This window comes from Hemitrygon akajei, chromosome 1 (genome assembly GCF_048418815.1).
Source record: "Hemitrygon akajei chromosome 1, sHemAka1.3, whole genome shotgun sequence".
NCBI lineage: Eukaryota > Metazoa > Chordata > Chondrichthyes > Myliobatiformes > Dasyatidae > Hemitrygon > Hemitrygon akajei.
Genome location: NC_133124.1, coordinates 137256044 through 137280968, shown reverse-complemented (window position 1 = coordinate 137280968; position 24925 = coordinate 137256044). Strand labels below are relative to the sequence as shown.

Sequence of the window (24925 nt, the reverse complement as noted above, 5' to 3'; positions counted from 1 at the left end):
CAATAGCTCCATAATTTGCTCTGCCCAATTCAGGACCTTAACCTGTGAACAAGTCATATCCTTCTCCAGAAGTTTTTAAAACCGAGTAGAATTACAGTCACTGGACCCGTGGTGCTCACAAACAGACACTTCCTCTACCTCATCCCCCAGTTATAACCTCTCTAGTAGGTCCCAAGTATATAGATAAAGAAAGCTTCTTTGCACACATCTGACAAATTCCACTCTATCCAAGAAGTTGACCCAGAAATTAAAATCTCCCACTAAAATTACAGTACAGTCGGCCCTCCTTATCCGCGGGGGATTGGTTCCAAGACCCCCCGCAGATAACAAAAAACGCAGACAAGTCCCTGATTGAACCTGAATCAATACGGTGGTCTTTAGGACCTAGCAGAACCCCGGACTTAATTTAACATGTTCAGTGCAGTGGACATTAGTATCCGGCGTAGCTTTGAATCCACGGTGTTTCTGTGCACGAAAATAATCACGATCACGATTGAAAATAAGGTGGAAGTTATAAAACGATTGGAAAAAGGTGAAACGCCATCGGTCATTGGAAAAGCATTAGGCTACAGTCAGTCAACGATCGAAACAATTTTAATGGAACATTTGAAAGGCCCTGCCCCGATGAAAGCTACAATTATTACTAAGCAACGCAGTGGTTTAATTATTGAAATACGTATGTTTCTTAAGTGTTTTATATGCATAGAAAGGTAAAATATGTACTATATACTAAGAAAAACGTTTGACTAACTGACGCTAAATAATACTGGATGTACCTGTTCCGACTTCAAATCCAACTTAAAGACGGACTCAGGAACGGAACTCATTCATAACCTGGGGACTGCCTGTACTTTTAAGTCATTTCTAGATTACTTATAATATCTAATATAATGTAAATGCTACGTAAATAGTTGTTATACTGTATTGTTTAGGGAATAATGACAAGAAAAAATAGTCTGTACATGCTCAAACAACGAGTGCTGGACAGAGAACTTACGGGTTTTCCCGATCCACGGTTGGTTGAATCCATGCATGCGGAATCCACAGATAAGGAGAGCCGACTGTACTACGTTCACAACTGGTTGCAACCTCCAATACAATTCCAGATTGACAATCCCTTCCTTGTTTCTAATTTTCTCCTATATTGCCTCACTGGATCATTCCCCAAAATTATCTTTTCTAAGGAGTATTGCTATGTCCTCTTTTATCAAGGCAAATTCCTCTTCTTTTACCTGCATGCCTATCATACCTATAGCATTTGTATCCTGGGACAATGAGCTGCCAGTCCAGCCCTTCCCTCAGCCATCATTCTTTTACGGCTGCAACATGCCAGTACCCAGAGTCAATCCATGTCCCGAGTTCATCCTGATGTGTTAAGCCTCTTCTATAGAAATAAGTGCAGTTTAAATCAATTACTAAGGTGGCTCCTCGGGTCCCTTTTACGGGATTCATAAGATATGCATGTGGAGCAAACAAAAATGAAGGGCTTCATAGCAGAGAGTGTCAGATTGATCTTGGAGTAGGCTAAACAGTTGGCACACCATTGTGGGCGAAAGACCCTGTCCTGTGCTCTATGTGAAGAAGCACTTGAGTAGGTACATACGAGCCCTATGAACCACCTTAAATTGTATCAAAGCATGTCTGACACACATTGAAGAAATATTAACTAGTTTAAGAATTTTCTCCCATTTCTCTGTAGATAAAGATATTTGAAGTTCTCTTTCCCACTCATTCTTAATATTATCAGAAATACCTAAATGTATTTTCATAATCAGATCATAAATAATTGCTGTTAAACTCTTCTGAAAGGGGTTTAAACCTAAAAAAATTTCTATAACTTCAATTGAATGTGATATCAGAAAGGTAGGTAAAGTAGCATTCAGAAAGTTTCTAATCTGTAAATATCTCAAAAAAATGTGATCTAGGCAGATTATATTTATTAGACAACTGTTCAAAAGACATAAAATAATCATCCATAAATAAATCACGAAAACATGCTATTCCTTTTGCTTTCCATAGCAAAAAAGCTTGATCAATTCTAGAAGGTTGGAAAAAAAGTTAGATATAATAGAGCTTGACAGGATAAATTTATTCAATCCAAAAAATTTACAAAATTGAAACCATATTTGTATTGTATGTTTAACTATTGGATTTTTATTCAGTTTAGTAAATACAAAGGGAAGCGCAGCTCCTAAAATAGAGGCCAATGAAAACTCCTGTACAGACTCCCGCTCGAGGTTCATCCATCGTGGGGATTGAGATTCACCGAACTCTTGTGTCCAAAACGATCATATATAGATAGATACATAATGGGGAGTATCCTGTCTGGTAGCATCACGGCTTGGTATAGAAACATCGATAACCAGGAACATAAAGTCTACAAAATGTGATGGATACAGCCCTGTCCATCACAGGCGAAACCCTCTCCATCAGGCTCCTGAACAATCGTGCAAAGCTTCACTCACCTCAATGTTGAACTGACTCCACAACCTACAGACTCACTTTCAAAGATTGCAACTCATGTTCTTAGTCTTATTTATTTACACATTTTGTCTTCTTTTGCAAATTGTCTGTTTGTCAGTCTTTGCTTATGTATAGTTTTTTATAAATTCTACTATATTTCTTTATTTTCCTCTAATTGCCAGCAAGAAAATGAATTTCAATGTAGTATGTAGTGACATTATACATACTTAAATAATGAACTTACTTTGAACTTTGAACTAAATTTTTTGACAGAAACTATTGGACCCCAAGCCTGCTTCCTACAAAGGTATCTAGTTAGGCCTGCAGTTCATTGTTTCAGATTGTAGCTAGCAGATCAATCGCCAGACTTCAACATGAAATCTACGAAAAGATACATGGAAATGTTCAAAGGTCATTCATTTGCCAGCAAATCTCACCATTGAATATGTTGTTATTCCTGTTTCTCTGAGGTAGATGGCCACACATTCAAACATTCAACTCCCTTCCATACTTACTGCTCACCTTATCTTGCTCCAATTGTTCAATTAAATTCTTTGCATCTCGAAGCTGAGTAATCAGTTTAGTCTTCTCAGCTGTGTGCAGATCCTGAAAACAAAATGAACATAGTTTGATATTGTCAATGGAACTTATTACAAAGTCACAAACTGTCTGCCCAAATTGGTCCACGCCAGTAGTTCGTCTCCACACAAAATTCCCTGACCCCCATAGATACCAAGGCACTCGACTTAGAAACTAAACCAGTAAACATGTCCCTGTCCTTCTCCCTCATGCTCTGAACTAACTTGGCTTCAAATGCTATTGCACAAAATTTTCACGAGTTTGTAAAATGCAAATTCTATTCAGATGTATCTAAATTTTCTATCAATAGCAAAATAGCAACACACATTAGCAAGCCTCAAAGAAAGCTATAAGTAATCAAGCAATCTCTGTACTACTTATCTGACAATGATTATTGGCTGGCTTCAAGTCAAGATTTCTAATACCCAGCTATAATTATATTATTAACTTGGCTGATGGAGGCGGATACAATAGGGCCTTTTTAAAAGACTTTTGGATAGATACATAGAGCTTAGAAAAATAGAGGGCTACGGGTAAGCCTAGTAATTTTTAAGGCAGGGACATGTTCGGCACAACTTTGTTGGCCAAAGGGCTTGTATTGTGCTGTAGGTTTTCTATGTTTCTAATTCTCTGACAAGATGCAAAATTAGGTGAACACATTTTAATACAAATTTTCAAGACCTTGCAGAACCCGAGGGCAATATCCAGACCACACACCTGGACTTGGCTCTTTGAGCTGAAAATTAGAAGAGGATCTATGCTGTGCCCAATTTGAGGCAATTGGGACAAACAGAGACCGGTTTCATTTATATCTGCCATTATCCAGGACTTGGTTCAAATTCTAATTCAATGTTGACTTCATGACAGTCATGACACTGAAAGTCATTCTGGTGCATTGCAGTCTGGTCCAGTCACTTACACCCAGAAAGTATACCTACAAAAGACGCTGGTGCACCAGACTCATATACACCTGCTTGAGCTCCACTTTTCTTTGCTCCAGTCACATTCATTATTCCAAAAATAACTCTGTCACTAATCTTTGCAGTGAGTATAACCAACCTATATATTTATGGACCTTATGACCGCCAACAGCTTGGTTAATATCTAAAATATCTCAGGGTTCTGTTCTGTACAATTTGAGCATTCATATTCATCTGATCATGAAGTTTATAAGAATTTAATTCAATGTCCCAACTAAGGGGACATCAATGTTCAGTATGATTTCTCTGCTGATATACACAATTCCTCTATTGATAAAGCCCAAAATTGTTCATCTCCATCATCACTTTCTGCCCTGCCACTTGCAATGACTCATGTACACATATATCTAGGTCCATTTGCTCTTGTGCCCCTCTCACATGTATGTATTGCCTCATGGAACAGCAGACTACTTACTACATTAGGGGAAGAAAGAAACTGACAACCTACCCATCACAATGGCTCTCATAACTGTACATCCCATCAGGGCATCCTTCAGCCTCCAACATCCAGAGGGGGATAAATACAGTTTGTCCAACCTCTCCTTACAGCTAATTTAGTAGCATCCTGATGAACCTCATCTCAACCCTCTCCAAACCCTTCCAATAATTCAGTAACTGGAACTGCAGACAACAGTCCAAATGTGGTCAAACTAAACACAGAAAACATAAAATTCTACAGCACATTGCAGGCCCTTCAGCCCACAATGTTGTGTCAAACATATAACTTACTCAAGAGACTGCCTAGAATTTCTCTACCGCCTAGCCCTATATTTTCCTAAGCTCCATGTACCTATCTCTTAAAGACCCTTCTGTATCTGCCTCTACCACCTTTGCTGGCAGTGCATTCCACGCACCCACCACTCTGTGTGGAAAAACTTACCTCTGAAATCCCCCTTATACCCACTTTCAAACACCTTAAAACTGTGTCCCCTCGTGTTAGCCATTTAAGCCCTGGGAAAAAGCCTCTGGCTGTCCACACGATAAATCCTTCTCATCATCTTTTACACCGGTCAGGTAACCTCTCATCCTCCGACGCTCCAAGGAGAAAAGCCCAAGTTCAATTGCTATCTAATCCAGGCAACATCCTTGTAAATCGCTTCTGCAGTCTCTCTGTAGTATCCACATCTTTCCAGTAATGAGTTGACCAAAACTGAACACAGTACTCCAAGTGGGGTGTAACTAAAGTCTTATATAGCTGTAACATTACCTCATGGCTCTTGAACTCAATGCCACAGTTGAAGAAGACCAACACTCCATACACCTTCATAACACTGTTAACACTGTTAACCTGCACAGCAGCCTTGAGTGTCCTATGGACATGGACCCCAAGATCTCACTGATCCTCCACACTAAGGGTCTTACCATTAATATTATATTCTGTCTTCAAATTTAACCCACCGAAATGAACCACTTCACACTTACCTAGGTTGAACTCCATCTGCCACTTCTCAGCCCAGTTCTGTGCCCTATTGATGCCCCGCTGTAACATCTGACAACCCTCCACACTATCCACAACACCTCCAACTTCTATGTCATCAGCAAACTTACGAATCCACCCTTCTACTTCCTCATCCAGGTCAGTTATAAAAATCACAAAAAGGAGGGGTCCCAGAACAGATCCCTGCAGAACACCACTGGTCACCAACCTCCATGCAGAATAAGAACCATCCACAACCACCTTTTGCCTTCTGTGGCCAAATCAATTCTGGATCCACAAAGCAAGGTCTCCTTGGATCCCATGCCTCATTATTTTCTGAATGAGCCTTGCATGGAAAATGCCTTACTGATAACCATATACACTACATTCACTCCTCTACCTACATCAATGTGTTTTGTTACATCCTCAAAGAATTCAATCAGGCTCGTAAGGCACGACCTGCCTTGATAAAGCAATGCTGACTATTCCTAATCAGATTATGTCTCTCAAGATGCTCATAAATCCTGCCTCTCAGGATCTTCTCCAACAACTTGCCCACCACTGAATTAAGACTCACTGGTCTATAATTTCCTGTGTTATCTCTACTCCCTTTCTTGAAGAAGGGAACAATATTTGCACCTTCCAATCCTCTAGTACTTCTCCCATCCCTACTGATGATGCAAAGATAATTGCCAGAGGCTTAGCAATCAACTCACTCCCCACAGTAGCATGGGATATATCTCGTCCAGTCCCGCTGACTTATCTAACTTAGTATCTTTCAAAAACTCCAGCAAATCCTCTTTCTTAATGTCTACACACTCAAGCATTTCAGTCTGCTGCAAGTCATCGCCACAACTGCCAAGGTTCTTTTCACTGGTGAATACTGAAACGAAGTATTAAGTACCTGCGCTACCTCCTCCACCTCCATGCACATTTCCACTCTCATTCCTGATTGGTCCCATTCTCACACGGCTCATCCTCCTGCTCTTCATATACTTGAAGAATGTCTTGGCATTTTCCTTAATCCAGCTCACCAAGGCCTTCTCCTGGCCCCTTCTAACTCTCCTAATTTCATTCTTGAGCTCCTTCCTGGCACTCTTGTAATTTTCTAGTGCTCTAACCGCACCTAATTTCTTGAACCTTTTGTAAGTTTATTTTTTCTTCTGTAACTAGATTTTCTACATCCTTTGTACACTATTGTTCTGTTACCCTACCATCCTTTCCATGCCTCAATGGAACATACCTCTTGCAGATCGCCATGCAAATGTTCCCTGAACATTTGCCGTATTTCTGCTGTGCATTTCCCTGAGAACATCTGCTCCCAATTTATGTTCTCAAGTTCCTGCCAAATAACCTATTTCCCCCTACCTTTCCCAAATTGTCTGCTCCTATCCCTCTCCAGCACTATGGTGAAGGAGATAAGAGTTGTGATCACTACCTCCAAAATGCTCTCCCAGAGATATCTGACACATGACCAGGTTCATTTCCCAAAACCAGATCAAGAACAGCCTCTCCTCTAGATGGCTTATTGCATCAGGAAACCTTCCTGAACACACCTAACAAACTCCACCCCATCTAAACCTCTTGGAGATGCCAGTCAATATTCTGAAAGTTAAATCACCCAACCCTATTATTGTGGCACTGTTCCAGAATCTGCCTCCCTATCTGCTCCTCAATGTCTCTGTTACTATGGGGGAGGGGGTCTATAAAAACTCGAGTTATTGCCTCCTTCCTGTTTCTGACTTTAACCTGCAATGACTCAGTAGAAAATCCCTCCATGACTTCCTCCTTTTCCTGCAGCTGTGTTACTATCCCTGACCCTCGCAGGGATAGTAACAATTTATACAGCAACATGACTTCCTGCCTCTTACACACAACACCCTGACCAGTGAAGGTAAGTATTCCAAATGCCTTCTTTACTACCTCACCTATTTCTGTTGTCACTTCTAGACAGTAATGGACAAGATCCCTTTGTACATTGGTGTTCTTAAAGGACCTGCTATTTACTGTATACCTTCTCCTTGCATTTAACCTCTCAAAAATTAACACCTCACATTTTCCTGGATTAAACATCCATTGTTATTTCTCCAGCCAAACCTACAACTGTTCTATACCCTGTTGTACACTTTGACAACCTTCTTCATAATCCACAGCTCTTTCCATTTTTGTGCCATCTATATTTTTATAATCAGCCAATCACTTTACTTCAGATCATTGACATGTATAACAAACAGAAATCCCAGATGTGACCTCTGCAGAACACCACCTGCTAGAATAACACTACCCACCACCAATTCTGAATCCAATCTACCAAGTCACGTTGACTACAAAATAATATTATTAGGAGAAAATACTCAGTATTACACTATATTTGAACAGGTAAACTATTTTGTGTCTAGATGGGATGAACAGGAGCATTCAGAGATGAGAAGATTGTCAGGTTTTAAATTCACCTTTATTTTCTCCAGCTCTTGATAGCGTTCATCTAATTGCTCTTGAAGGGCTTCCTTTTCATTGGTCATCTGGGTACAGCGTTCCTTATGGACATGAATCATCTCTTTGCAGCGCTGTAGAAGATTTTCTTGCCTCTTCACACGTTTTTGAAGAACTGGTATGGAATTAGCATCATTGCCAATTCCCTCTACATGGCATAGAATCATAGTAACTTTAGCAATAGTAGAAGAAATCTATAATATGGCCACAAAAAGAAATCTAAAATTGACTGTAAAGAGCATTAAAGCAACAAACAAAAAACACAAAATTATTTTTGACATAAAATCTAAAGGAAAGTTAGCAGATTACTAATGAATACAGGTCTGAATTTTACTTCTGAAATTTCAAGAATTGTTTTGTTACCAATAGTCCATATGATGAACAGAATGCTTCTTGCACAAACAAAATAGATTGATTTATAAGACAGTAACAAAATTGGATACTAAAATCATACTCAATTTCTATAGCACCATTTAGAGTTATGAGGGCATAGCTATGAAAAATGGGAACTCCTGGTAAGAACTATCAGTTTTCACTGACTATCTAATGCTGATGGTCCAGTAAAATTTTTGTTTATGCATCCACCCACAACTCAGATACACAATCACAGGATTGTTAAAAAGCTGTTTTCTTGAAGTGATACCTACACAGAATATTCTACAAAAGAAAAAAAATCATGAACTCAGAAAAGAATATTTTGTGTAACAGACATAAAATATATTATTTAATAGTATAAATAAAGAACTTCTTACAAACTCACTTTGGAATTTGATTGCATTCCTTGAAAATATAAACAAAATATCTTGGAATACTAGTATCACAAGGTTTTTCACTTTATCCTGACCATGCTCAGTCCTACCCCAATCTATGTAAATATGAGCAAAACATGAGGCAAGATTTAGGAGCAGAATTAGGCCAATCAGCCCATCAACTCTGCTCCACCATTAAATCTTGGCTTTTTTTTAAAAATTCAACCAACTTCTCCCAACCCCCCCCACCCCCATTAACCCCCAATCAAGAATCTATCAAATCTCTGCATTAAACACACTCAACAACTGGGTCTCCATGGTCGTTTATGGCAACAAATTCCAGAAATTCACCACACTCCAGGTGGAAGAAATTCCTCCTCATCTCAGTTTAAGTCACTACATCAACTCCACCCAAACTTTTCAATAGCTGGTAGGTTTCAAAGAGTCTCCATGCCCCCCTCCCACCTGTTCTGAACTCCATTGAGAACAAGTCCAGAAACACTAAATACTCATTTGTTGTGCTTTTTATTTCAGAGTACATTCTTGAGAACCTCTTGTGGACCCTCTCCAAGACCATCACATCTCATTAGATATCAGGCCCAAAGTTTTTCACAATACTCCAAATATGCTTTAACCAACACTTTATCAAGCCCCAGCAGTACATCCTTGCTTTCATGTCAATAATAAAAGCAAAGATGCACTGCAATCAATATCTATAGATTGACCATATTCATGGTCTTATGAATCAACAGTATTGATTGGACACAATTATCATAGTGATTGCAATATTGATATAAACCATGCAAGTCAATCATAAGACCATAAGATATAGGAGCAGAAGTAGGCCATTCAGCCCATTGAGTCTGCTCCGCCATTCAATTGCACACTGATCCAATTCTTCCAGTCATCCCCACTCCCTTGCCTTCTACCCATACCCTTTGATGTCCTGATTAATCAAAAAAACTACCTATCTCTACCTTAAATGCGCCCAATGACTTGGCCTCCACAGCCGCTTGTGGCAATAAATTCCACAGATTTACCACCCTCGGACTAAAGTAATTTCTCTGCATCTCTGCTCTAAATAGACGTCCTTCAATCCTGAAGTAGTGCCTTCTTGTCCTAGACTCGTCTACCATAGGAAATAACTCTGCCATACCCAATCTGTTCAGACCTTTCAACATTCGGAATGTTTCTATGAGATCCCCCTCATTCTCCTTTTTTTTATATATTAAACTTTTTTTATTGTTTTCAAATAGTTACAGAATAAATGTGTATGAAAAAAAAAGTGTTACCCAGCCCCCCTCCCCTTAACCCCTCCCCCCTAACATCCCTATTAAAAAAATAAGAAAGAAAAAAAAAGGGAATGCCTGGATGTTGGAAGATCCCCACATGCTCCATGGAGTTCTCATTTTTTTAATATATGTTAAAATTCTTTTTCTTTTTACTGGCCCATTAAGCCCATTAACATTAAAACTTTAAAAATTTAGTAGATTAGTCATTATTTTTATTATTATATTACTCCAATCTATAATAATACCTAATCTTTCCACTTTCGTGGTATCCTGGGAAATCTTTATAAAAATCTCCATGTTGCTATGTGTGTCCCCACCAATCATCCAGGCAAAAAGATAGAAGAAAATTAAAATATAAAGAAAAAAAAACAAAATACCCCCCTACTAATGTTGTGGAAAAAAAACACAACATTACCCCCCTCTGCTGTACGGGTCATGGCAACCGCCATGATTACACACATGAATCCCGCAGTAACCGATCCAAAGCTCCCCAGCCCCCCCCGCAACATAAAAAAGTATATGTATAAGAAGAGAAAAAAAAATACTATTCTCATTTAGTATTTCTAAAATTTTGCTTTTCTCTTCTATAATATCCATAAATGTCCATCACTTCTTCGTCGAGTCTATCTTCATCTTTAATCCATTACGTTTGGAAGCCTCTATGTGTAATTAGCAAATAGATGGAAGTTCTTGTACAAACTCCTCCGCTTTTCGATAATCGGAAAAAAAAAAATTTTCCCTCCTCCAAAAAAATTATCAGTGTTGCTGGATGACGCATTGTAAATTTATAACCCTTTTCCCATAAGGCTTTTTTCACTGGGTTAAATTCCTTCTTTCTCTTCAACAGGTTGTAACTTATATCACGATAAAAAAGAACTGGTTTCCCTGCTATCATCAGTGACCCGTTTCTATTTTTGGCACTTTGGGCAGCGGCCTTCAGGATCTTTTCTTTGTCTTGGTATCGTAAGCATTTTATCAAAATTGATCGTGGGTTTTGATCAGCTCGAGGTCTTGACCTTAAAGATCTATGCGCCCTTTCAATCTCAATTGGAGTTTCTCTTTCCATTTCCAATTTTTTAGGGATCCATTTTTGAAAAAAATTTATTGGATCTTCTCCTTCTATATCTTCTTTAAGCCCAACAATTTTAATATTATTTCGTCTACTGAGATTTTCAAGCTTATCAATTTTTTCCATAAATTGTTTTCTTTCTGATGTCCAAGCAGTATTTTCATTTTCCATTTTGTCCATTCTTTCAATCATGTCTTCCGTTGTAGTTTCCAAGTCCGTAATTCTTTTTTCCATTTTTTCCTGTCTCTTTGTCATTTTATCAAGCATAATCTCCATATTGGTCATTTTTTTTGGAGTATTTTTTGATTATTTTTAATTACTTTTAATGTGTCTAATTTACGCATTATTTGCCTCAAAGTCTATTCTATATTTCTCGAAGGACTTTTAACTCCTTCTTCATCTGATCCTTCCGAAAGATTTGACTCTCCCTCTGATTCGCTATCACTTTCAGTTGCAGTGGTAGCTGGGCTTTGTAGATCTTGTTGCTCCCGTTTGCGCATGCTCCATCCTTCGCGTTTGCGCAGTTCACAATGGTCTTTTCCTTTGGAAATGGCCAATGTTGCCACAGTCTCCTGTTCCGTATCGCCGGTGGTATAAAGTACCTGAGACCGTGGTTCCTCGGTAGACGTGGGCCTTGTTCTTGTTCCAACTTGCGTAGTCTTCCCGGTATTAGTTTTCTTCATCTTCCTTCCTTGAGGCATAGCTTGACTTAGTCCGGAGTAGTTTATAAGTAACTTTTAGAAAGTATTGACTAACTTTTCTTCATTTAAACATTAATTTATTAACTTTTTACGGGAGAGCTGGGTTCCTGCGTCTCGATCCTACGTCATCACGTGATGTCCCCCCCCCCCCCCCCCTCATTCTCCTGAACTCCAGGGAATCAGGCCCAAGAGCTGCCAGATGTTCCTCATACGGCAACCCTTTCATTCCTGGAATCACTGTTGTGAATCTTCTCTGAACCCTCTCCAATGTCAGAATATCCCTTCTAAAATAAGGAGCCCAAAACTGCACACAATACTCCAAGTGTGGTCTCATGAGTATGTTTATAGAGCCTCAACATCATATCCATGCTCTTATATTCTATACCTCTAAAAATGAATACCAACATTGCATTCGCCTTCTTCACCACTGACTCAACCTGGAGGTTAACCTTTTGGGTATCCTGCACAAGGACTCCTAAGTCCCTTTGCATCACTGCACTTTGGATTCTCTCCATGTCTAAATAATAGTCTGCTCATTTATTTCTTTCACCAAAGTGCATGACCATACACTTTCCAACATTGTATTTCATTTGCCACTTTTTTGCCCATCGCCCTAAACTATCTGAGCCTCTCAAGCAGGTTCTCTCTTTCCTTAACACTACCTGCACTTCCACCTATCTTTGTATCGTCAGCATATTCAGCCACAAATCCAATAAGACCATAGTCCAAATCATTGAGTTACATCGTAAAAAGCAGCAGTCCCAATACCGACCCCTGTGGAACTACACTGGTAAACAACAGCCAGCCAGAATAGTATCCCTTTATTCCCACTCTGTTTTCTGCCGATCAGCCAATGCTCCACCCATACTAGTAACTCCCCTGTAATTCCATGGGCTCTTACCTTGCTAAGCAGCCCCATGCGCAGCACCTTAGCAAAAGCCTTCTGAAAATCCAAGTATATCACATCTACTGCATCTCCTTTGTCTACCCTGTTTGTAATTTCCTCAAAAAATTGCAGTAGGTTTTGGCTATGTTGTCATGTGCCTCCAGGTATCCCATAATCTCATCCCTAACAATCGATTCCAACAACTTCCCAACCACTGATGTCAGACTAGCAAGTCTATAGCTTCCTTTCTGCTGCCTCACACCTTCCTTAAATAGCGGAGTAACATTTGCAATTGTCCAGTCATCTGGTACAATGCCAGAATCTATCGATTCTTGAAAGATCATTGTTAATGCCTCAGCAATCTCTCCAGCTACTTCCTTCAGAACCCAAGGGTGCATTCCATCGGGTCCAGGAGAATTATCCACCCTCAGATCATCAAGCTTCCTGAGCACCTTTGCAGTCATAATTTTTACTGCACATACCTTACTTCCCTGACACTCTTGACTGTCCGGTACACTGCAGATGTCTTCCACTGTGAAGACTGATGCAAAATACGAATTCATTTCTTCTGCCATCTCTGCGTCTTTCATTATAGTATCTCCAGCATCATTTTCTATTGGTTCTACACCTACCCTTAATTCTCTTTTACCCTTTATACACATGTAAAGGTTTTAGTATCTTCTTTGATATTTGTTGCCAGCTTCCTTTCATAATTCATCTTTTCCTTCCTGATGACCTTCTTAGTTTCCTTCTGCAAGTTTTTAAAAGCTTCTCAATCCTCTATCTTCCCACTAGCTCTGGCTTCCTTGTATGCCCTCTCTTTTGCTTTTACTTTGGCTCTGACTTCACTTATCACCCATGGTAGTGTCCTTCTTCCATTCAAAAATGTCTTCTTATTTGTAATATACATGTCTTGCACTTCCCTCATTTTTCGCAGAAACTTCAGCCATTGCTGCTCTGCTGTCCTTCCTGCTAAGTGCCCCTTTCCAGTCAACCCTAGCCAGTTCCCCTCTCCTGCCATTGTAATTTCCTTTATTCCACTGAAATACCGACACATTGGAATTTAGTTTTTCCTTCTCAAATTTCAAAGTGCACTCGATCATATTGTGATCACTATTCCCCAAGGGTTCCTTAACATTAAGCTCTCTTATCACCTCCGGATCATTGCAGAACACCCAATCCATCACAGCCGATCCCCAAGTGGCCTAAACCACAAGCTGTTCAAAAAACCCATCCCTAAGACATTCTACAAATTCTCTCTCGAAGTACAGTATTGGCCTGGTTTTCCCAATCCACTTTCATGTTAAAATCCCCAATGATTATCATGACATTGCCCTTCTGACATACCTTTTCTATCTCCTGCTGTAATTTGTAATCCATATCCTGGCTGCTGTTTGGAGGTCTGTATACAACTGCCAATAGGGTCATAGAAACATAGAAAACCTACAGCACAATACAGGCCCTTCTGCCCACAAAGTTCTGCCGAACATGTCCTTACCTTAGAAATTACTAGGCTTACCTATAAGCCCTCTATTTTACCAAGCTCCATGTACCTATCTAAAAGTCTCTTAAAAGACCCTATCGTTCCGCCTCCACCACCATTGCCTATCTCTCTCCAATGCTGTTGTAAAGGAAATAGAATTATGATCACTATCTCCATTCCACGCACTCATCACTCTCCGAGTAAAAAACTTACCCCTGGCATCTCCTCTGTACCTACTTCCCAGCACCTTAACCCTATATCCTCCTGTGGCAACCATTTCAGCGCTGGAAAAAGCGTTTGACTATCCATATGAACAATGCCTCTCATCATCTTGTACACCTCTATCAGGTCCCCTCTCATCCTCCTTCGCTCCAAGGAGAAAAGGCCGAGTTCATTCAACCTATTCTCATAAGGCATGCTCCCCAATCCAGGCAACATCCCTGTAAATCTCTGCACCCTTTCTATGGCTTCCAAATCCTTCCTGTAGTGAGACGACCAGAACTGAGCTCAATACTCCAAGTGGGGTCTGACTAGGGTCCATTATAGCTGCAACATTACCTCTCAGCTCCTAAATTCAATTCCATGATTGATGAAGGCCAATACACCATATGCCTTCTTAACCACAGACTCCTTTTACCCTTGCCATTTCTTAACTCAACCCAGAGACTCTACACCTTCCGCTCATTTCATCACTTTCTAATGATTTAATATTATTTCTTATAGACAGGGCCACACCACCCCCTATGACTTCTATCCTATCTTTCCAATACACCATACATCCTTGGACATTCAACTCCCCATGGCAACCATCCTTTAGCTAAGTTTCAGAGATGGCCACAGCATCATACTTGCCAATCTGTAGCTGAATTTCAGGATCATCCATTTTATTTCTTTTGCTGCATGCATTCAAATACAACATTTCAGTCCAGTATTTGTGGCTTCCTGCTTTAACTGCTCCACACCTCTTCTGACCTGAAACTCATCTTACTTGGCTGTGATTATGCCTCATCTCCTGCCTGTCCTTTCCATCATCTTTGTTGCTCGCTAACTTTGCTTTATTTCTGTTTTCCCCTTCCTCAACCCTATCACTCCTGTTCCCCACCCCACCCCCATGAAATTAGTTTAAACCCTCCCTAACAGCTCTCTTGAACCTGCCTGCTTGAATATTGGACCCCTTTGGGTTCAGGTGTAACCCATCCTTTTTGTACAGGTCATATCTCACCCAGAAGATGCCCTGGAAGAAAAGAAGAGCTTACAAAAGGTTCAAAAAACTAGGTAATGATAGCGATCTAGAAGATTATAAGGCTAGCAGGAAGGAGCTTAAGAATGAAATCAGGAGAGCCAGAAGGGGCCACGAGAAGGCCTTGGCAAACAGGATTAAGGAAAACCCCAAGGCATTCTGCAAGTGTGTGAAGAGCAAGAGGATAAGACGTGAGAGAATAGGACCAATCAAGTGTGACAGTGGAAAAGTGTTCATGGACTGGAGGAGATAGCAGAGGTACTTAATGAATACTTCACTTCAGTATTCACTACGGAAAGGGATCTTGGCGATTGTAGGGATGACTGAAAAGCTTGAGCATGTAGATATTAAGGAAGAAGATGTGATGGAGATTTTAGAAAGCATCGTTGGATAAGTCACTGGGACCAGATGGGATGCACCCCAGGCTACTGTGGGAAGTGAGAGAGGAGATACTGATCCTCTGGCGATGATCTTTGCATCATCAATGGATACGGGAGAGGTTCCAGAGGATTGGAGGGTTGCGGATGTTGTTCCCTTATTCAAGAAAGGGAGTAGAGATAGCCCAGGAAATTATAGACCAGTGAGTCTTACTTCAGTGGCTGGTAAGTTGATGGAGAAGATGCTCAGAGGGAGGATTTATGAATATTTGGAGAGGTATAATATGATTAGGAATAGTTAGCATGGCTTTGTCAAAGGCAGGTCGTGCCTTACAAGCCTGACTGAAATTTTTGAGGATGTGACTAAACACATTGATGAAGGTAAAGCCATAGATGTAGTATATATGAATTTCAGCAAGGCATTTGATAAGGTACACCATGCAAGACTTAATGAGAAAGTAAGGAGGCATGGGATCCAAGGGGACATTACTTTGTGGATCCAGAACTGGCTTGCCCACAGAAGGCAAAGAGTGGTTGTAGACGGGTCATATTCTGCATGGAGGTCTGTCACCAGTGATGTACCTCAAGGATCTGTTCTGGGACCCCTACTCTTTGTGATTTTTATAAGTGACCTGGATGAGGAAGTGGAGGGATGGGTTAGTAAATCTGCTGATGACACAAAGGTTGGGGGTGTTGTGGATAGTGTGGAGAGGTTACAGCAGGACATTGATAGGATGCAAAACTGGGCTGAGAAGTGGCAGATGGAGTTCAACCCAGATAAGTGTGAGATGGTTCATTTTGGTAGGTCAAATACGATGGCAGAATATAGTATTAATGGTAAGACTCTTGGTATTGCGGAGGATCAGAGGGATCTTGAGGTCCGAGTCCATATGACACTCAAAGCTGCTATGCAGGTTGACTCTGTAGTTAAGGCGGCATACGGTGCATGGGCCTTTATCAAGCATGGAACTGAGTTTAAGAGCCAAGAGGTAATGTTGTAGCTCTATCGGACCCTGGTCAGACCCAACTTGGAAGTACTATGCTCAATTCTGGTCGTCTCACTACAGGAAGGATGTGGAAACCATAGAAAGGGTGCAGAGGAGATGTACAAGGATGTTGCCTGGATTGGGGAGCATGCCTTATGAAAATAGGTTGAGAGAACTTGGCCTTTTCTCCTTGGAGCGACGGAGAATGAGAGGTGACCTAATAGAGGTGTACAAGATGATGAGAGGCATTGATCATGTGGATAGTCAGAGGCTTTTTCCAGGGCTGAAATGGTAGCACAAGAAATGGCCTCCGTTGCCCTGGGCCGATCGAAAGGGAATCGGGTTCAGATCCCTGAATCCGGAGTGGCGGAGTTTGAAGGTTTTTGAAGTAGGTACAGAAGAGATGTCGGGGTACGTTTTTTTTTAAAACACAGAGCGTGGTGAGTGAGTGGAATGGGTTGGCGGTGGTGGTGGAGGCAGAAACAATAGGGTCTTTTAAGCGACTCCTGGATAGGTACATGGAGCTTAGAAAAACAGAGGGCTATGGGTACGCCTAGGTAGTTCTAAAGTAAGGACATGTTCAGCACAGCTTTGTGGACAGAAGCGCCTGTATTGTGCTGGAGGCTTTCTATGTTTCTATGATCCAGGAACCCGAAGCCCTGCCCCCTTCACCAGAGTCTCAGCCAAGCATTAATATGCCTAATCATGCTATTCTTGTGAGATGGTAAAAGGGCTAGTTCGATGGCAGCCACACACATACCAATGGCTTTGCACCTGTAGGATGTAGTAATCTAAAAATATATACCCTGTCTAAAATGGCTTTGCACCTGTGGGAGGTGGTAATCTAAAATTATAAGCTGTCTACAAATTTGCAGAATTGAATCATTTAATGACGCACATTGTCCCAGTGGTCTGAATTTTTGGTCCGGTCCTCAAAAATACCACTGTTGCTGGGCATGTAATTGTGGGGGTAGCTAAGAAAGTGTTTCCTGTGTACGTGGCAAAAAAATGATATTATAAACTTTGGATCTCTGGGCTTTGGGGAGAGACCTCTGGAACGGGCTCTTGCTTATGCCTAAGGAGGTCTCTCTAGTGACGGGCCACTAAATAAAAAGCTGTTGCTTTATTCTTCTTAGTATTGTGTATTCTTGCATCGGGTAGTAAGTAATAATCAGAAGAAAGGTTTAACACTTGCGCTCATTAGCAAGTGGCACAGGTAGCAATCATGAGATTACTACTCTGAGATCCTGTTTTTCAGCTTCCTACCCAACTCCGTGGATTCTCTCTTCAGGACCTCCTGCCTTTTTCTACCTTTGTCATTGGTACCAACATGTACCAGGACTTCTGGCTGTTTACCCTCTCCCTTCAGAATACTCTGCACCCGATCCAAGACATTCCGTACCCTGACACCTGGGAAGCAACACACCATGTTGGTATCTCTATCAGGCTAATAGAACCTTCTGTCTGTTCCTCTAATTATGGAATCCCTTATGACAACCGTATTCCTCATCATCTTCTCTCCCTCCTGCATCACGGAACCAGAAATCTGATCACCGTGCTCGTCCTCTGTCAGGTCACCCGACCCCCCACCCCTCAACAGCATCCAAACTGAGATAATGATTACTGAGAGGAATGGCCACAGGGGTGCTCTCTACTATCTGAGCTCTTCCCATCCCTTCCCTGACAGTTACCCACTTATTTAATTCCTGCAGCCTCGGGGTGACTAACTCCTTGTAGTTCCTATCTATCTCCTGCTCACTTTCCCTAATAAGCAGTGGGTCATCAAGCCACATCTCCAGATCCCTAATACGGTCTCTCAGGAGCTACATTCTAGATGCACCTGGCACACAAGGCCATCGGGGAGACTGGAAGATTCCCAGGATTCCCACATCTGACACCTAGAGCAAAGTACAAACCCCACAGACATGCTCTTTATTCCTCTAAAAAAAGAAAAGAAAAAAAAATGAAGACCACTTCCCCACTTACCTCGCCGAAGCCCTACCACTCTGCCTCAGATCACTCTGTCGATGACTGCTCTGCTAGGCAGTGTCTCCCTTTTATGCCAAAACCTTCCCTGCTAACTCACAATTGGTGCACTGGTTATAGCTGCTGATTGGCCACGGACAATGGACAAACGCTCTTGAAGCTTTTTTTTAAATAACTACCGCCAACCTGCGAGAAATCCCTCTTGGTAAAGCTTTGTTGGCGCCGCTGATAGGCCACATACAATATAATACCCTGAATATAATAAACCCACAAAATAATAGAATATACTAGCCTGGACTTTACAATTACAAGCATGACCAAACAACTGGAATATGAACACAGCAATATTTGAACAAAAGAAACTGAAGGTTTTTGGATCATAGGGATTTCTTTTGAGACAGAAGTGATCTGTTCAAGGGGAGGGGTGGCGATCTAATATGCTGGTGAGCAGATTTTCTGGTGCTACTACGGAGCATTCAAAACTACATGGGTAGGATCAAAAGAAGCAGTGAAACAGATGGGAAACTGGAAGCTGACGTAGAATTTAACTACAGGCAGTCCCCGAGTTATGAACGTCCGACTTATGGACAACTTGTACTTACGAACAGAGGGAGGAGAACACCGTCCACCATTTTAAGTCAGATCACGTTGCCGTCCGCCATTTTAAGTCATTGCCGTTAACACTGTGTTGAGTGTATAACTTTGTACTTGGCTTAAATATTTCGTAGCAAGATTCACCCTGACCCCCCCTTTTCCAGTCAGCACCGCCCCCACTTGTCCCACTTAACCTGTCTCAGTGCGGGTGGACTTCAGGACCCAGAGCAGCACTAGACCCGCCGCCCGCGGCTGCTGTTGTATTTTTTTTATTAAGTGCAATCGTGAACAATAGCCAGATCAGAAATGCTGATCAAAGTCAACTAGTTCCTAAAGAAAACTCTGATAGGCCAATCAGGCGATTCACTGCTGCTCAGTGATAGAACATAAAATCCGCAGTTTTCTGTTCCACTGACGGAAAACAATCGCAATTGAAAATAAAGTAAAATAATAAGCGATTGGAAAGAGGTGAAACGCCATTGGTCATGGGAAAAGCACCAGGTTACAGTCGGTCAATGATCAGAACAACTTTAAAGGATACAGGTAAAGGATAAAGTGAGAATAATGGAGCATGTGAAAGGCCCTGCCCCGATGAAAGCTACGATCATCACTAAGCAATGCAGTGGTTTAATTATTGAAATACATCCGTTTCTTAAGTGTTTTATATGCATAGAAAGGTAAAATATATACTATATACTAAGACAAACATTTGACTTATTGATGCTAAATAATACCAGATGTACCTGTTCCGACTTACGTACAAATCCAACTTAAAGATGGACTCAGGAACAGAACTCGTTTGTAACCCGGGGACTGCCTATACAGTAAATTCAGAAAATGGGCAAACAGCAATGCAGGGAAAAAGGAAAACAAGTTTCTGTAATGGCTATAACATTCCTTATAGCTATACATGGCATGAGTTCATCCTTCTTAACTTCAGGCCTCTTGCAATGTTTCATTGTTCCTATTAGTCAACAGGAATTAAAGGAACATGTATGCAGGAATTTTTCAGGAAGTTGCCAAAATAATAGGACTGTCATTTTAGGGGATTTTAACTGCCATAGTGTTAAGGGCTTACTTAGATGGAGTAGAATTGGTCAGTGTGCTCAAGAACATTGCTTCACAAAACACAGAAAGCCCTGCTAGACTGAGGGAGAAACGTGACTATTCCTGAGAAACAGAGCAGGTCAAGTGACTGAGGTGACTTTAGGAGGGCACTTTGGGACCAGTAACCATGGTTCTATTTGCTTTAATTCAGTCATGGAAAGAGACAAACCTGCTTGACGAGTTAAAGTTTTAAATTGGGCAAGGCAAATTTTGACAGAATTCGACAGGAACTTGAAAAAGTTGAATGGAGGAGGTAAACATGATTTTGAAAGTGAGATAGAGTAAAGGGCAAGGCCAGCAGGTGTAGGAAAGCCTATATTGCGATGGATATTCATGATCAAGAAAATAAAAAGCACCATGGGTCAGGTACAGGGAATTGCAATTAAGTGATTCCTAGAAGAGGTACAGGGTTACACTGAAAGAAAGGCCAAAAGGGAGGCAAATGAGATAGCTTTGATAGAGAAGAGCAAGAATCAATTTTTTTTTAACTGAAAAAGTATCTAGAAAGAATACAACCTCTCAAAGAGCACAGAGGAGCCTCAAGATGAGGTCCCCAACAAATATTTGTGTTTCTATCATAGAGAATCACATGAAGACATCAGAATTTGAGACAGTTAATAGGGATAACTGGGGGATAGTTCACATTGCAGCAGAGATGACACTGGATGTCTCACAAGGTAGGTATAAAAAGCTGCGGGGAGCTAGAGAAGAAGCAGGAGCCCTAACTATGATACATACATCATTAGTGACAGGTGAAAAGCTAGAAAATTTCAGGGTGGCTAACATTGTGCCTTTACCTCAGGACTGCAAAGAAAAATCTGGGTCCTCTATACCAGTAAGCTTACCATCTGTGGTAAAGTTGCTACAGGGAATTCTGAGGGATAAGATACACATACATTTGGAAAGACAGGAGTTGAACAGGGATAGTCAGTTTTGCACATAGAAGATCATGCTTCACAAATTTGATTCAAGCTTTCTCAAGAATCATTCCAGGAAGTCAATAAGGGCAAGGAAGGGCCACAGGCATGGTCCATATAGACTCAATGATGCTTTTGATAAAGTTCCACACAACAGACTGCTATGGAAAATTAAATCACATGGAATGCAGGGAGCACTAGCTAACTGAACACAAGAACGATTTGACACAGTAAACAGACGGAATATTGTTTTGGACTTGAGGATCATAATGGGTGGTGTACCCAGGGGATGGTGCGAGGCAAATTGCTATCTAACATCTATATCAATGATCTGGATGGGAAGGTATAAGGCATGGCAAATAAATCTGCAAATGACACTAAAATCACACAGTGGCTCTGACACAGTATTTTGAAAGGCTCATTACAGCAAAAATATCTCCAGTCTCTCAGACAAGCTCAACCATCTGGAATTTGACTACCATCAAAACTGTTCCATGGCAGATGTTATTTCCTGGTCCAATACTCATCTCCAGAGCATCGGTTGAGTGAAGACACCTGCGCCAGACTACTGCCTTCAATACCATTAACTTCAAGTAAATTTATTTAAGATAAGATAGGGGTAGGGAAAGGAAGAGGAAGGCAGTAGTAATAAGGGACTTGATAGATAGGGGGTCAGGTAGGTGATTCTGTGGACGCAATCAGGAGACCCGGATGGTAGTTTGCCTCCCTGGTGTCAGGGTCCAGGATGTTTCTGATCACGTCCAAGATATCCTGAAGTGGGAGGGTGAGGAGCCAGAGGTCATGGTACATAGAAGGAACAATGACATAGGTAGGAAAAGGGAAGAGGTCCTGAAAGGAGAATATAGGGAGTTAGGAAGGCAGTTGAAAAGAAGGACCGCAAAGGTAGTAATCTCGGGATTACTGCCCATGCCACGCGACAGTGAGAGTAGGAATGGAATGAGGTGGAGGATAAATGCATGGCTGAGGGATCGGAGCAGGGGGCAGGGATTCAAGTTTCTGGATCATTGGGACCTCTTTTAGGACAGGTTACACTTGAATCCTAGGGGAGCCTATATCCTGGTGGGAAGGTTTAATAGAGCTGTTAGGGAGGGTTTAAACTAATTTGGCAGGGTGATGGGAACCAGAATGATGGAGCAGAGGACAGGGAAAACAGAAATAGATCTAAGGTAGTGAGCAGTAAGGACGTCAGGAAGGACAGGCAGGTGATGGAGCAAATTTGCAGCCATTGGGATAAGTTGCAGTGAAATCAATGCAAAAAGTACCAAATACTGGACTTAAGGTGTTATTCTTAAATGCACGCAGCATAAGGAAGAAGGTGGATGATCTTGTGCAGTTACAGATTGGCAGGTATGATATTGTGGCCATCACTGAGACGTGGCTAAAGGATGCATGTCTCTGGGAGCTGAATGTCCAAAGATACATGGTGTATCAGAAGGATAGGCAGATAGGTAGAGGGGGTGGCGTGGCTTTAATGGTAAGAAATGATATTAAATCATTAGAAAGAGTTGACATAGGATCGGAAGGTACAGAATCTTTATGGGTTGAGCTAAGAAATCGCAGGGGTAAAAGGGCCCTGATGGCAGTTATCTACAGGCCTCCAAACAGCTGCAGTGAAGTGGACTACAAATTACAACAGGAAATAGAAAAGGCTTGCCAGAAGGGGATTTTAACATGCAAGTGGATTGGGAAAATCAGGTCAGCACTGGATCTCAAGAGAGAGAATTTGTAGAATGTCTATGAAATGGCTTTTTAGAACAGCTTGTTGTTGAGCCCACTAGGGGATCAGCTGTACTGGATTGGGTATTGTGTAATGAACCAGAGGTGATTAGAGAGATGGAAGTGAAGGAACCCTTAGGAGGCAGTGATCACAACTTGATTGAGTTCACTGTGAAATCTGAGAAAGAGAAGCCGAAATCCGATGTGTCGGTATTTCAGTGGAGTAAAGGAAATTACAGTGGCACGAGAGAGGAACTGGCCAAGGTTGATTGGAAAGGGACACTAGCGGGAAGGACGGCACAGCAGCAGTGGCTGGAGTTTATGCAAGAAATGAGGAAGGTGAAAGACAGATATATTCGAAAGAAGAAGAAATTTTCAAATGGAAAAAGGGTGCAACCGAAGCTGACAAGAGAAGTCAAAGCCAAAGTAAAAGCAAAGCAGAGGGCATACAAGGAAGCAAAAATTAGTGGCAAGACAAAGGATTGGGAAGTTTCTAAAAGCTTACAAAAGGAAACTAAGAAGGTCATTAAGAGGGAAAAGATGGAACTATGAAAGGAAGCTAGCAAATAATATCAAAGAGAATACTAAAAGCTTTTTCAAGTATATAAAGAGTAAAAGACAGATGAGCGTAGATTTCTCTGATAGAAAATGATGCTGGAGAAATTATAATGGGAGATAAGGAGATGGCGGAGGAACTGAACGAGTGTTTTGCATCAGTCTTCACTGAGGAAGACATCAGCAATATACCGGACATTCAAGGGTGTCAGGGAAGAGAAATATGCGCAGTCACAAGTACAACAGAGAAAGTACTCAGGAAGCTGAATAGTCTAAGGGTAGATAAATCTCCTGGCCCAGATGGAATGCACCCTCGTGTTCTGAAGGAAGTAGCAGTGGAGATTACGGAGGCATTAGCAATGATCTTTCAAAAGTCGATAGATTCTGGCCTGGTTCTGGAGGACTGGAAGATTGCAAATGTCACTCCGCTATTTAAGAAGGGGGCAAGGAAGCAAAAGGGAAATTATAGACCTGTTAGCTATAATTGGTTATAGTGGTTGGGAAGTTGTTGGAGTCGATTGTCAAGGATGAGGTTATAGTGGTTGGGAAGTTGTTGGAGTCGATTGTCAAGGATGAGGTTACGGAGTACCTGGAGGCATGTGACAAGACAGGCAGAACTCAGCATGGTTTCCTTAAAGGTAAATCCTGCCTGACAAACCTAGTCCAATTTTTTGAGGAAATTACAAGTAGGCTAGACAAGGGAAATGCAGTGGATGTTGTGTATTTGGATTTTCAGAAGGCCTTTGACAAGGTGCCGCACATGAGGCTGCTAAACAAGATAAGAGCCCATAGAATTATGGGAAAGTTACATACGTGGATAAAGCGTTGGTTGATTGGCAGGATTCAGAGAGTGGGAATAAAGGGATCCCATTCTGGTTGGCTGCCGGTTACCAGTGCTGTTCCACAGGGGTCTGTGTTGGGGCCACTTCTTTTTATGTTGTATATCAACGATTTGGATTATGGAATAGATGGCTTTGTGGCTAAGTTTGCTGATGATACAAAGATAGGTAGAGGGGCCGGTAGTGCTGAGGAAACAGAGAGTCTGCAGAGAGACTTGGATAGATTGGGGGAATGGGCAAAGAAGTGGCAAGTGAATTACAATGTTGGAAAGTGTACGGTCATGCACTTTGGTAGAAGAAATAAACGGGCAGACTATTATTTAAATGGGGAGAGAATTCAAAGTTCTGAGTTGCAATGGGACTTGGGAGTTCTCGTGCAGGATACCCTTAAGGTTAACCTCCAGGTTGAGTCGGTGGTGAAGAAGGCGAATGCAATATTGGCATTCATTTCTAGAGGAATAGAGTATAGGAGCTG

General features: G+C 41.4%; 1 protein-coding gene across 5 annotated transcripts in view; it reads right to left on the bottom strand.

The window, feature by feature from the left end:
• Positions 1 to 24925, bottom strand: part of golga4 (golgin A4) — a 206774-nt gene that overhangs the window by 116770 nt on the left and 65079 nt on the right. For all 5 annotated transcript variants that reach the window (XM_073052403.1, XM_073052411.1, XM_073052419.1 and 2 more), the window contains 2 exons: positions 7893 to 8080; positions 2986 to 3069 (listed from right to left, as the gene is read on the bottom strand). In XM_073052403.1, the coding sequence (XP_072908504.1) occupies positions 2986 to 3069; positions 7893 to 8080 (272 nt within the window). The remainder of the gene's footprint in view (positions 1 to 2985; positions 3070 to 7892; positions 8081 to 24925) is intronic.